At 37.8% G+C, this 14,844-nt stretch overlaps 1 protein-coding gene across 1 annotated transcript in view; it reads right to left on the bottom strand.

Annotated features, from left to right (window-relative positions):
• Window positions 1-5,687: 5,687 nt before the first annotated feature.
• The window catches only part of LOC111822045 (zinc finger protein 420-like), a 35,227-nt gene continuing 26,070 nt past the window's right edge, over window positions 5,688-14,844 (bottom strand). Inside the window, exons 3-5 of the mRNA XM_023738779.1 lie at window positions 9,931-10,054; window positions 8,581-8,731; window positions 5,688-8,214 (exon numbers count right to left, since the gene is read on the bottom strand). Coding sequence (XP_023594547.1) covers window positions 6,780-8,214; window positions 8,581-8,731; window positions 9,931-10,054 — 1,710 coding nt within the window. The 3' untranslated portion in view covers window positions 5,688-6,779. The remainder of the gene's footprint in view (window positions 8,215-8,580; window positions 8,732-9,930; window positions 10,055-14,844) is intronic.

Genomic DNA, 14,844 nt, shown 5'->3' with positions numbered 1-14,844 from the left:
CATACAATATTTGTCCTTTTGTGATTGACTTATTTCACTCAGCATAATGTCCTCCAGTTTCATCCATGTTATGAGATACTTCACAGATTCATCATTGTTCTTTCTCGTTCTGCAACCATTTTTGAATTACCTTCAGCAAATTTTACTTGCGTGTGACATTAATGATATTGTTTGATACTTTCCAAATTTTGTTGGATCACCTTTCTTTGGAATGGTCGCAAATACAGATGTCTTCCAGTTGGTTGGACAGGAAGCTGTCTTCCAAATTTCTTGGCATAGATGACTGAGCACTTCCAGAAATGCATCCACTTGTTGAAACGTCTCACTTGGTATTCCGTCAATTCCTGGAGCCTTGGTTTTCTCCAAAGCCTTTAGTGCAGCTTGGACTTCTTCCTTCAGTACCATCAGTTCTTGATCACATGTTACCTCCTGAAATGGCTGAATATCCACCAACTATTTGTGGTATGGTGACTTTGTGTATTCCTTCCATCTTCTTTTGATGCTTCCTGTGTTATCCAATATTTTGCCATAGAATCCTTCAATATTGCAACTCAAGGCTTGAATTTTTCCTTCAGTTCTTTCAGCTTGAGAAATGCCAAGTATATTCTTCCTTTTTGGTTTTCTTACTCCAGGTATTTGCACATTTCATTACAATATTTATATTTTCTTCTTGAGCCTCTCTTTGAAAGCTTATGTTCATCTATTTTACATCATCATTTCCTCCTTTCACGTTAGCTACTCTATGTTCAAGAGCAAGTTTCAGAGTCTCTTCTGACATCCAATTTGGACTTTTTTTCTTTTCAGTATTATTAATGACCTTTTGCTTTGTTCAGGTGGAATATACTCAAGGTCATATTTTGGCTCTTGTGGACTGATTTCCATTTTCTTCAGCTTCAACTTGAGCTTGCATATGGGCAATTGATGGTTTATTTAACAGCCCCCGGCTTTGTTTGGACTGATGATATTGAGCTTCCCCATTGACTCTTTACACAGATTTAGTTGATTTGACTCCTGTATATCCCATCTGAGGTCCACTTGTATAGTCGATGTTTATGTTGTTGAAAAAAGGTATTTCCAATGAATAAGTCTGTTAGTTTGCTGTACTATGGTGGCTTTCGTGTTGCTGTGATGCTGAAAGCTATGCCACTGATATTTCAAATACCAGTAGAGCCATCCCTGACGGACAGATTTCAGCAGAGCTTCTTGACTAAGACAGACTGGGAAAAAGGATCTGCCAATCTACTTCTGAAAAAATTTTCCAGTGAAAACCTTACAGATAGCAGCAGAACTTTGTCTTAGGGATAGAAGCAGAACATTGTCTTAGGGATAGCAGGAGAATAGTCTGCTGGAAGTTGAGCCCCTGAGGGTGGAAGGCACTCAAAATACGACTGGGGAAGAGCTGCCTCCTCAAATAGAGTCAACCTTAATTACACGGATGGAATAAACCTTTCAAGGTCTTCATTTGCTGATGTGGCACGACTAAAAACAAGAAGAAACAGCTACAAATATCCATTAATAATTAGAATGTAGAATGTATGAAGTATGAAACTATGAAAATTGGAAGTTGTCAAAAATGAAATGGAGTGTTTGAGGATTGATATCCCAGGCATTTGTGAGCTGAAATGGACTGGTTATGGCCCTTTTGAATTGGACAATCATATGGTCTACTATAATGGGAATGACAAATTGAAGAGGAATGGTGTCACATTCTTCTAAGAGAACATTTCAACATGTATCCTGAAACAACTTTGTCAATGATAATATCCATATGCCTACAAGGAAGACCAGTTTGTATTAATATTATTCAAATTTACCCACCAACCACTAATGCCAAAGATAAAGAAATTAAAGATTTTAACCAACTTCCGCAGTCTGAAATGGATCAATTATGAAATCAAGATGCTTGATAATTAGTGGTGATTGGAATGTGAAAATTGGAAACAAGGATCAGTAGTTGGAAAATATGACTTTGCTGATAGAAATGAAGAGGGTGGTCGCATGATAGTATTTTGCAAGACGAACGACTTACTTATTGAAAGATCTTTTTTCAACAACATAAACCGCAACCATACACATGGAATTCTCCACATGGAACACACAGGAATCAAAGTGACTACATCTGTCTTAATGGTAACTGAGTTAATTCATGCAAAACATTGCCTGAGGCATGTTGTTGTTAGTAGCTGTGGGGTTGGCTCTGATTCATGGTGAACTATAGTATAACAGAATGAAACATTGCATTCTTGTGACATCTTCATGATCATTGGTATGTCTGGGTCCATTGATGTGGGTATTAGGGCACTACATCTTATTCAGCATTACCTTCATTTTTACCTAAACTCTACTGTACGAAATATGTTTTTTAATCATCTGGTATTTCTATATGCATAGTAAGCAATATTTTCTGCCATAATATAGGGAAAGAGAAAAGCAGCCCCTTGTGGTGAAAAATTATCTTATACAAATAATTGGAATGTCTCTGACATTCATGAAGTAGTCGGGGCACATTGTATAGCACATTCTAAGAAGGTGGCTCAAGATGGGAGGCTCCAAAGGCTCACAATGTAACAATAAGCACTACCTCTACCTGAAATCTAGAGGAGATGGGGCTGGAGACTGAATTTAATTACGTGACCAATGATTCAATCACTTGTGCCTTAGTAAAAAAAAAAAATAAAAAAAAAAAAAAATAAAAACTCTGGACACAGAACGTCAAGTGAGCTTCTTGGTTCATGATAGACTTCTATGCATGGGGGAGGAGGGAGCGTATAAAGTATCCTTGGGACACAGAGGCTTCCTATTTGAAAGCCTCCCAAACCTTGTCATGTGTCTCTTTTTAATGCTGATTCTGATTTGTATCCATTGTGCTAAAATCAAATTCTAAGTAGAGAATTTCCTGAGTTGTCATTCTAGCAAATTACTGAACATAATGGGGACCCTCAAATTTTGCTAGTTGGAAATTCTGGTGGCCCTGGGAGCCCCCATATTCATGGTTAGTGTCTGAAGTGTTGGGCATACACGTATGCTGAAAGCACTGTACCTTTTGAGTTAATGAGTAGGCAGAGGTCATGCCCAAGCAGGGCTCTGCAGCAAAGACCTACCTGCAGATATGGCTGAGTTGTCTGATCAAAGAATTGTATCCTTAGTTGTTCTTGTTACTTCCAAGTTGATCCTGATCCCAAATTGTAACCTGTTACTTCTCCCAATAAACCATGAGTATGGTCTGTGAGATCTGTGTGGCCATCGCAACTAATTATTAAACCCAGAGAAGTAGACAGTGACATGAAAGGGATGGATGGTGTCATAAATGGTAAACAGTTTGGAGAATGTAGGTATGTCTGACCACCTCATAAGAATTAGCTTTGGGTAGATGCTGATGTTCTCTCTCCTCTTCATGAACTTGGTCTGATGTCACACCATTTTATACTGGTGTTGCTAGGAGCTTTGTCACTCACAGAAAACCAACATAATACAAACCCACGTTTTACCAGTCCTAGTTATCTACTTTTTGCTTCTGTTATAGTATCCCTTTTGCCTGCTCTTTGATAACACAGCTGGGCCTGATGTTTTTCCATGGTCAGTTCCCAGTGTGTGGAAGAAGTTAGAGGAAGAAGGGCTTCCCTTTCAAGTTCCAGTGTGATCACTTCCCAGGCTCCTAAAGGGGGCCCTTTTGTACCTAATTTATTCCATGTAGGTTGTCCAGTGCTGAGCTCCTGCATGGTACACCATTTGAACATTACAAGTTTTCTCCAGCTCTTAGTTTGAGCAGTGGGGCATAACCTGGAAACTCATACACATGAGCTTGTGGCTGAATCTAGATGAAACATCGCACACCCTCTCCTCAGCAAATGCGGGGTTGCCTATCAGGTAAGATGCCCATCAGGTGAGCTGCCCACCCAAACTTGATCTCCTAAAGCCAGTGGCACATGGAAGTGTGCTAAATTCCTCCCAAAACAGCCTCTGCAGATCCCAGCAACAACTGGAATTATACATCAATGGTGGAAAATAAAATAGCACAGCCCATCTGAAAAACAGATTGGTTGTTTTGTATAAAACATAAAACCACCATATGACACAGCAGTCTTCACTCATAGGGATATACAAAAAAACCCTTCCATTCACATAAAAAACGTATGTATAAATGTTTTGTTTTATTCACAAAAAGAGAAAACAACACAAATATCCTTCCACTGGTATATACATAAAGTGAGATATGTCTACAGAAAGGAATACTGTACAGCAATAAAAAGGAACTATCAATATATTCAATATACACGTCTTGCTTATCTGGTGCTGCTATAACAGAAATACCACAAGCAGATAGCTTTAACAAAGAGAGGTTTATTCACTAGATTACAAATCCAAATCCAGGGCGTCAGCTCCAGGGGAAGGCTTTCTCTGTGTTGACTCTGGAGGAAGGTCGTTGTCATCAATCTTCTCCTGGTCTAGGAGCTTCTCTGCACAGGAACCCCAGGTCAACAGGATGCACTCTGCTCCCAATGCTGTTTTATTAGTGGTATGAGGTCCCCCATTCTCTGCTCGTTTCTCTCTCCTTTTATCTCTTGTAAGATAAAAAGGTGATGCAGGCCACACCCCAGGGAATCTCCCTTTACATTGGATCAGGGATGTGATCTGAGAAAGGCCTTTACAGTCTACCCTAATCCTCTTCAACATAATCCAATCCTGCCTCCTTAATCACAGGCAGAGATTAGGATTTACAAAACAGAGAAAAATCACAAAATGGAGAATAACCACACAACGCTGGGAATCCTGGCCTAGCCAAATTGACACATATCTTTGGGGGACACAATTTAATCCATAATATATAAATCTCAAATCCATTATAGTAAATGAAAGGAATCAGAATCTAAAAGCTACATATTAAATAACTAGTATAGGGACAATTGTTAAGAATTCAAATTGAGGAGAAGGTTTGACTAAAAGAGGGTAGCACTGTGGATTATTTGGAGGTAAGAGCTATTCTGTGCTTTCCTTGTGGTACTGATTATATGAATTGATACATTTGTCAAAATTCATATTACTGTATATTCCAAAAACGGATTATCATTTTTAAATTTAAAAAAATATACAAGTGATGAAGAATGACTCTAGAAAAATTGCAAATTAGGTTAGGGAGAAAACAAATGACTAAAGAAATCACTGTTTAATCTTTGGCAGAGAAACCCTGTTAATGTTCTAGTCTTCTCTACAGGCTGGTTTGTCTGCATATATAAATGTTTTATAAAACTACCACCATTATGTACACTCTATACCCTGCTTTTCAAACAACAAAAAGCTATGACTGCCTCTCCTAATGTAGACTACAATTTTTCTCAATAAATTCATTTACTAGCAGTACAACGTTGTGACATGTAGCCAGGCACTTCCTGAAAACTGCCTGTTGTACAATGACACTGTTTCCTCCCTTTCAGTATTTCCAACATCACTATTATCAATGGACACAATTAGGGTACCCAGGGATTTCCATATGATGATTTTGAAAGGGGAACTGCTCGGCCAATGGGAAACCTAAAAGCAATGCTTCTGGACCTAGGGCCATCATTTTGTAGGCCCTCCACATAAGAGTCAAAAAGACTCCAGCAGCATGGGGTGGTGGCTCTGTATAAACATCCAGGTTCTACAGCAAGTATACACTAAGTGGAAGAGCAGCCACCAGTCCAGCCCGACCTAACAATGGTAGCCTCAGCCCCTGGCCCAGCACCCTCTCCTGAAACTACAGAATTACCAAATGCAGGACTCTGCCTTAAAATACAGGTTCTAGGGCTGTCAGAGACTGAAGCTCTATTGCTGCTAGGTCAAGATGTGGGTCTGTATGGACCCCAAAGATGAGCCCTCCTTCCATGGAAACGATGCTTCTCACAGCACCATTTGCAAGGGGCATTTTTATCAGCAAAACAGAGATTATAATAGTTGTAAAGAATAAATGAGTAAAGCAATGCCAAAAAATGTTCAGTACAACACTATATGTATAGTAATAATCAGAACCTTTAAGAAACTGCTACTTTCCAGACAAAGAAGGCTAAAATACTCAAAACAATTGTGGGACATTGAATGATTTATAGGTTTTCCTCATGATTTTCAGTTAAAATCAAATTTTCTATAACGGGTACATACTGTATTAGAATGTAAAAAAGTATACCTGTTAAACAGAAAACACATTTCAAGATATCCATAGGTTTATGACATTTGGTAATAAAGAAAAGTTGAATAAAACAGAAACAAAATAACATTTTGATACTTATTTAAAGCCATGTGCTAGAACTGAAAGGGTACTTTGCTTTCAATCACACAGTCTCTGTGTGTGACGTCTCATAAGGGACAATCAAGGTTTCCTTTGTTTTTTTTTACATTCATAGGCTCAATCCACAGTGTAATAAATTACGTTTTGTAAGAATTCCAAAAACTCGTAGATGTTTCTATTTTCCTTACATATACAATTTACTTCAAGTGTGACTTATCACATATTAGTAGACGTAACTAGTGAAGGCTTCCCCATATGTGAGAATCCTCACAATCTTGGATAGTACGAGGGGAACAGCAAAATCTTTACCATAAAACTTTTTTACATTACTCGGTTTCTATCGCATGTATTTTCTTTCAGGTTTTCAGAAAGATGAGGGATATCTACAGCTTTCCAACATTACTTACACATGTATTCTTTCAAGTGAAGCTTCTCACATGTCTTCAAAAGCCTGAGACAGAACTGAAGAGTTTCTTTCATTCCTTGCATCCATAAGGTCTCTCTCTAGTGTGAGCTTTTATGAGGAGTGACTAAAGGCTTTTCCACATTCCTTACATTCATAAGGCCTCTCTCCACTGTGAGTTCTTATATGATCAGAGAGAATTGAGGATTGACTAAAGGCTTTCCCACATTCCTTACATTCATAAGGCCTCACTCCACTGTGAGTTCTCATATGCCTAGTGAGCTGTGAGAAACTAAAGGCTTTCCCACATTGCTTACATTCATAAGGCCTCTCTCCACTGTGAGTTCTTACATGTGCAGTGAGGCGTGAAAAACATCTAAAGGCTTTCCCACATTCCTTACATTCGTAAGGCCTCTCTCCACTGTGAGTTCTTCTATGATCAGAGAGGGTTGAGGACCGACTAAAGGATTTCCCACATTCGTTACATACGTAAGGCCTCTCTCCACTGTGAGTTCTCATATGTCTAGTGAGGTGTGGGAGACAACCAAAGGCTTTCCCACATTCCTTACATTCATAAGGCCTCTCCCCACTGTGAGTTCTTTTATGCTGAGTGAGGCATGAGGCCTGACTAAATGTTTTCCCACATTCCTTACATTCATAAGACTTTTCTCCGCTGTGTGTTCTTTCATGTTGAGTGAGGTGTGAGTACCTACTAAAGGCTTTCCCACATTCCTTACAGTCATAAGGCCTCTCTCCACTGTGTGTTCTTCTATGCTGAATGAGGGATGAGGCCTGCCTAAATGCTTTCCCACATTTCTTACATTCATAAGGCCTCTCTCCACTGTGAGTTTTTATATGGTTACAGAGGAATGAGGAACGACTAAATGCTTTCCCACATTCCTTACATTCATAAGGCCTCTCTCCACTGTGAGTCCTCATGTGTCTAGTGAGGTTTGAAGAATGACTAAAGGCTTTCCCACATTCCTTACATTCATAAGGCCTCTCTCTACTGTGTGTTCTTATGTGGATAGTGAGGCTTGAAGAAAAACTAAAGGCTTTCCCACATTCCTTACATACATAAGGCCTCTCTCCACTGTGAGATTGCATATGGGTAGTAAGGTTTGAGGACTGACTGAAAGCTTTACCACATTCCTTGCATTCATAAGGCCTCTCTCCACTGTGAGTTCTTATATGTTTAGTTAGAGATGAGGAACAGCTACAGGGTTCCCCACGATTCTTACATTTACAAAGTTTCTCTCTAGTAAGTGTTCTCGAATAAGGTTTTACAAAAGAGGGCCAACTGCAGGCTTCTTCACATTCCTTACAATGATGAGGTTTGTATCTAGCATGAGATCTGATGTGATGCTTAAATGTATGATCCTTGAAGGCTTTTCCACACTCAGAACATTCAGAAGCATTTACTCCAGCAGTTCTTTTGAGCCTAGTAAGATTTGCAATCTGACTGAAAGTTTTACCACACTGATTACCTTCTTTATATTTCTTTACTTTATCTTCTTTACTTGCTCGGAGGCTCTCTACCATATATTTTCTGTTGAAAATAGGAAGTATGTTGTTAGAATTAAATTTTTTACCATTTCAAAATTAAAATACACACTGAATGTGCATTTTCTGCCTGGCATTGTCTCATGTGGCATAAGTTCAACCATCTCACAGAGAGCTGCTGTTATTGTCATAGTCTTTATAAATAATGAGGCTTTATGATAATTGTATACAGGTGAAACATGCCTCAAACACTCAATATCTGATTCACATTTATGGAAATAGTGTTGTGAAAATAAGGTGAACACATAATTTTAGAGCTAGTTTTCTACACAGACACATCTACATGCACACGAATTTCATAACCCATGAAGACTGTCCCCTGAGGCATAGCTTACTGCCATGTGTATGATACCTCAAATGCCTTTCCTGCTTTTTGTGCTGATTTTCACTGTCATGGAATTCACAGATTTCTCCCACCATGGATGACCAGGAGTCATTCATCATGAATTGCACTAATATATGTTCAATGGATAACTTTTGTCCATTATTATCCTGTTGAGAAACTGACACAATAATTTTAGTTAAGTGGTTTCAGAGTTCATAAATGAAACAAAACATTAAGGAAATTTTATGAGGAAGAAAGCGTCTGTGAGGAAAGAAACACTAAGGCAGTTGGATATTCCAGGATTTTGATAAAGGTCTAAAGAGTAAGAAATTACTAAGAAATAATTCCATGATGATTGAGAGTGATGGTGACTAAAAACCAAACCAAACTCCACTGCTGTAGAGTAGATTTCAACTCTTAGTGATCCTATAGGACAGAGTGGAAATGCCTCATAGAGTTTCCAATGGTGTAATCTTTACGGAAGCAGACTGCCACATCTTTCTCCTGTGGAGCAGCTCAGGGGTTTGAATTGCTGACCTCTTTGTAAGCAGCCAAGAGCTTTAACCCCTGTGCCACCAGAACTCCTGTTAGTGACTAAACTAGGGTGTTATTAGGACAGCAAAACTAAAAGGTACCGCAAACAATCCAAGTGTGTAAAGGTAATATTAAAAGAGAAAATGGGGAGGGCATGAGAGGATTGATGAAAAATCAACAAAGTCAGTTCAGACATGTGTGGAAGTTCAGCCCCCTTAAAGCAAAAGAGACTTTTGAGTTGATTTCTTCAAATGTAATGCCACCAAGTAGGGCTGGTCCTTCAAAGGATTCTTGCCTTCCTTTACTCCCCGACACAGTAGGTCCCAGTAAGTCCTACCTCCACTCTCCTCAGATATTTCCCTTGCTTCAAAGAGAGAACAATCAGCATGGCTGATATGGTGCTCATTGGGAAAGGCAGACAGAGGAGCAAATTTCCCGGATATTGCGCCAATGCTTTGGTCTCCAGGGTCTCCAGACATAGACAATTTTGATTTTATTCACAGAAAAATAATCATGTCAAATTGGTAATATACACAGTAAAAGTCTAATGAGGTCCTAAAGCACAAATCTTTCATTGCCACAGAACTGACCCCTGCAGCCAATGCTCACACTTACAGCACTTACAGAGCCTCAAGGCTTTTAACCACAAACAAAAAAGACAGTTTAATACATAAAATTTTACTGTCATGGGTAAACCACTAGAGTCTAAGCTCCATGAGGGCAGTGAAAACGTGTTATGTTTGCCAATATATTTCTACTCCTCAACCCAAATTTTATAAGGTTGAAAAGAACAATATATTTATATGTTAAAGAAGTAAATAAGGAAAATGAAGCCATTCTTACCTGAGTCCAGGTTCCTGAAGGTTTCTACCATCACATCTTTGTAGAGTTTCCTCTGAGAAAAATCCAACAAAGCCCATTCTTCCTGGGAAAAGCCCATGGCCACATCTTCAAATACCACTGAGTCCTAAGACATCACATATATTCTGGATAAGCATGGTAACATCTATTGAGGAATTGAGAATTTATAGAGAGATCACACAATGTTCTGTGTTCTCTCCAGAGTTTTGACATCAGGCTCATCTCTTTGCTGTTTGCATTTTTATTCCTGACTGGTAGTATCTTATTTTATACATTTAACAATATTTCCAACACACTGAGCTTATCTCTCCAATTTGACTATGATCAATTCCAGTCTTATTCCTATCTATACTTATGGTCCAGAGAGCGAGAACACATAACAGAAGAGAAAGAAATCTTCAACCAATAAAACACCTATTTCCAAATAAAGGTCATCAATTCCTTGTGGAAAAAAAAATTCACCTCCTTCCATAAGACCCACAAGAACATTCAACAAAACACAAAGCATGGGGTAAAATCAAGGTAAGATATCAATAACTGAGACTCACTGAAGGGCTAACAGCTTTTCAGTTTGCTTGAATTCACAAAGCAAGCATGACAACCAGATTCAGATATGGGAATGATTTTGGAATTATTAGACTGGAAGTATAAAACATCTGTTATTCATATGAAAAGGCTGCAATGGAAAATGTACACCACATGCAACAGATGGGTAATGAGGGCAGAGAGATGAAAACGCTAAGAAAAATCAAAAGAAAATCCTAGAAATCAAAAACAATGTAATAGAAATGAAGAATGTCTTTAATGACATCAGCAGTGGATTGAACATGGCTGAGAAAATAGCTTCAAAGCAGATTAAGCGACACATCCAAAACTGAAATGTGAAGAGAAAAAAGAATGAGAAAAAAATGAGAGGGGGCAGAATATTTGAAAACTGTGAAACAAAAGGTATAACGTGTAATGAGAATACCAGAAGAAGAGAAAAACTAAAAGAAACATTTGAAGTAATGATGGCTGATAATTTTACAAAATTAATGACAGACACCAAACCATAGACCCATAAGTTCAGACAACAATGAGCAAGATAAATGCAAACATCTATACCAAAGCATATAATATTTGACCTATGGAAAATCAAAGAAAGAATATACTGGAAGATGCCAGAGAAGAAAACACACCTTACCTATACAGGAGCAAGATTACAAAATACAGTAGACTTGTGCTCAGAAGCCATGGAATCAAGAAGAGTGGAGTAAAATATTGAAAAGTATTTAAAAAAAAATAGAATTCTGCATACAGCAAAATCCTTCAAAAGTGAAGGAAAACTATAGACATTCTCAGACAAATTTTGATGGAATTTCTTGCAAGCATATATGTTTTGCAAGAAATGTTGAAGTTCTTCATAGACGAAAAGGAAAATGATATAGGTCAGAAACTAGAGTGTATAAAAAGGAAGAACATGAAAGAATGAGAAAATAAAATTTTATCTTATTTTTAATTATCCTGAAGTACAATGCTGGCAGGTATAGAATAATATCTATACACCTACAAGGAAGACCAGTTAATACAACTATTATACAAACTTACACACCAACCACTAAAGATGAAGATACTGAAGATTTTTGCCAACTTCTGTAGTCTGAAATTGATAAAAAATGCAATCAAGAAGTAATTGATTTATTGGCGAAGGGAATGTGAAAGTTGAAAGCCAAGAAGGATTGGTCGTAGGAAAATATGGCTTTGGTGATAGAAGCAATGCCAGATATTGTATGATAGAATTTTGCAAGACCAGCGACTTCTTCATTGCTAATACCTGTTTTCAACAACATAAACAGCAACTATACATGGGGACACGCCATATGGAATACACAGGAATCAAATCAAATACATCTGTGGGAAGAGACAATGGAAAAGCTCAATATCATCAATCAGAACAAGGCCAGGGGCCAGCTGTGGAACAAACCATCAACTGCTCATAAGCAAGTTCAAGCTGAAGCTGCAGAAAATTAGAATAAGGCCACAAGAAGCAAAGTATGACCTTGAGTATATACCATCAAAATTTAGAGACCATCTCAAGAATAGATTTGATGCCTTGAACACTAATGACAGGAGATCAGATGAGTTGTGGAAAGACTTCAAGGACATCATCATGAAGAAAGCAAGGGGTCATTAAAAAGACAGAGAAGAGAGAAAAGACCAAAATGTATGTCAGAACTCTGAAAGCTGATACTGAACACAGAGTAGCTAAAGTGAAAAGAATAAATGATGAAGTTAAAGACCTGAATAGAAGATTTCAAAGGGCAGCTCGAGAAGACATATTATAATGACATGTGCAAGGACTTGGATATAGACAACCAAAAGGGAAGAACACACTCAGAATTTCTCAAGCTGAAAGAACTGAAGAAAATATTCAAGCCTTGAGTTGCAACAGTAAAGGATTCTATGGGGAAAACATTAAACGAGGCAGGAAGCATCAAAAAAGGTAGAAGGAATACAGAGTCACTGTATCCAAAAAAAACTGGTTGACCTACAATGGTTTCAGTATATATCATATAATCAAGAACTGACAGTACTGAAGGAAGAGGTCCAAACTGCACTGAAAGCACTGGCGAAAAACAAGGCTCCAGGAATTGACAGAATACCAATTAATATGTTTTAACAAACAGGGCACTGGAAGTGCTCACTTGTCTGTCAAGAAATTTGGAACACAGCTACCTGGCCAACCGACTGGAAGAGATCCGTATCTGTACCTATTCCAAAGAAAGGTGATCCCACAGAATGTGGAAATTATCAAACAATGTAATTAATATCACACACAACTAAAGTTCTGCTGCAGATCATTCATAAGTGGTTCCACAAGTAGAAAGAGAGCAACAAAAGAAGTCCTTGGGTGCCAGAAGAAAGGAAATAATAAGAATTAGAGTAGAATTAAATGAAATAGAGAATAGAAAAACAATTAATAAGACCAAAAGCTAGTTCTTTGAAAAGATCAACAAAATTGATAACCATTGGCCAAACTGACAAAAAAAAAAAAGAAACAAGAGAGGAAGCAAATAACCCATATAAGAAATTAGATGGATGATATCACAACAGACCCAACTGAAATTAAAAGAAATATAACAGACTACTATGAAAAATCGTACTCTAACAAATTTGAAAACCTAGAGAAAATGGACAAATTTCTAGAAACCTACTACCTACCTAAACTAACACAGAGGTAGAACTAAATAAACCCATAGCAAAAGAAGAGATTGAAAAGTTAATTTAAAAACTCCCAAGAAAAAAAAAAGCCCTGGCCCAGATGGCTTCACTGGAGAATACTACCAAACTTCCAGAGAACAGTTAACACCACTACTACTAAAGGTATTTCAGAGCAAAGAAAAGGACGGAATACTCCCAAACTCATTCTGTGAAGTTGGCATAACCCTGATACCAAAATCAGGTAAAGACACCACAAAAAAAGAAAATTACAGACCAGTATCCTTCATGAACATTGACGCAAAAATCCTCAAAAAAATTCTAGCCAACAGAATTCAGCAACATATCTAAAAAATAACTTACCATGACCAAGTGGGATTTATACCAGGTATATAGGGATGGTTCAACATTAGAAAAACAGTCAATGTAATCCATCACATAAATAAAACAAAAAACAAGAACTACATGATCTTATCAATCAATGTAGAAAAGACACTTGTCCAAGTCCAAAAACCACTCATGATAAAAACTCTCAACAAAATAGGAATAGAAGGGAAATTCATCAATATAACTAAGGGCATTTATACAAAGCCAACAGCCAACATCATCTTAAATGGAGAGACTTTGAAAGCATTCCCCTTGAGAAAGGGAACCAGACAAGCATACCCCTTATCACCACTCTTATTCACCATTGTGCTGGAGGGCCTAGCCAGAGCAATTAGGCTAGAAAAAGAAATAAAGGGCATTCAGATTGGTAGGGAAGAAGTCAAAGTATCTCTATTTGCAGATGATATGATCTTATACACAGAAAACTCTGAAGAATCCACAAGAAAACTATTGGAACTAACAGAAGATTTCAGCAAAGTTTCAGGATACATGATAAGCATACAAAAATCAGTTGGATTCCTTTACACCAACAAAGAGAACCTCGAAGAGGAAACCAAATCAATACCATTTACAATAGCCCCTAAGATAGAAATACTTAGAAATAAATCTAACCAGAGACATAAAAGATCTACACAATGAAAACTACAACACACTACTGCAAGAAACCTACATAAGCAGAAAAACATACCTCGCTCATGGATACGTAGACTCATTGTGAAAATGTCAATTCTACCCAAAGCAAACTACAGATACAATGCAATCCCAATCCAAATTCCACCAGCATTTTTTAATGAGATGGAGAAACAAATCACCAATTTCATATGGAAAGGGAAGAGGCCCCAAATAAGTAAAGCATTACTTAAGAAGAACAAAGTGAGAGGCCTCACACTACTTGATTTTAGAACCTATTACACCGTCACTGTAGTCAAAACAGCCTGGTACTGGTACAACAGATACATAGACCAATGGAACAGAATTGAGAATCCAGATGTAAATTCATCCACCTGTGAGCAACTGATATTTGACAAAGGGCCAAAGTCTGTTAATTGGGGGAAATGACAGTCTGCTGGAATACCTGGATATCCATCTGCAAAAAATGAAACAAGACCCATACCTCACGCCATGCACAAAAACTAACTCAAAATGGATCAAAAAACCTAAATATAAAATCGAAAACAATAAAGATCGTGGAGGAAAAAATAGGGACAATGCTAGAAGCCTTAATACATGGCATAAACAGAATACGAACCATAAGTAACAATGCACAAGCACCAGAGAGACTAGATAACTGGGAGCTCCTAAAAATCAAAC

Source organism: Trichechus manatus, unplaced genomic scaffold (genome assembly GCF_000243295.1).
Source record: "Trichechus manatus latirostris isolate Lorelei unplaced genomic scaffold, TriManLat1.0 scaffold00122, whole genome shotgun sequence".
Classification (NCBI taxonomy): Eukaryota; Metazoa; Chordata; class Mammalia; order Sirenia; family Trichechidae; genus Trichechus; species Trichechus manatus.
This window is presented reverse-complemented; position numbering and strand designations above follow the sequence as displayed.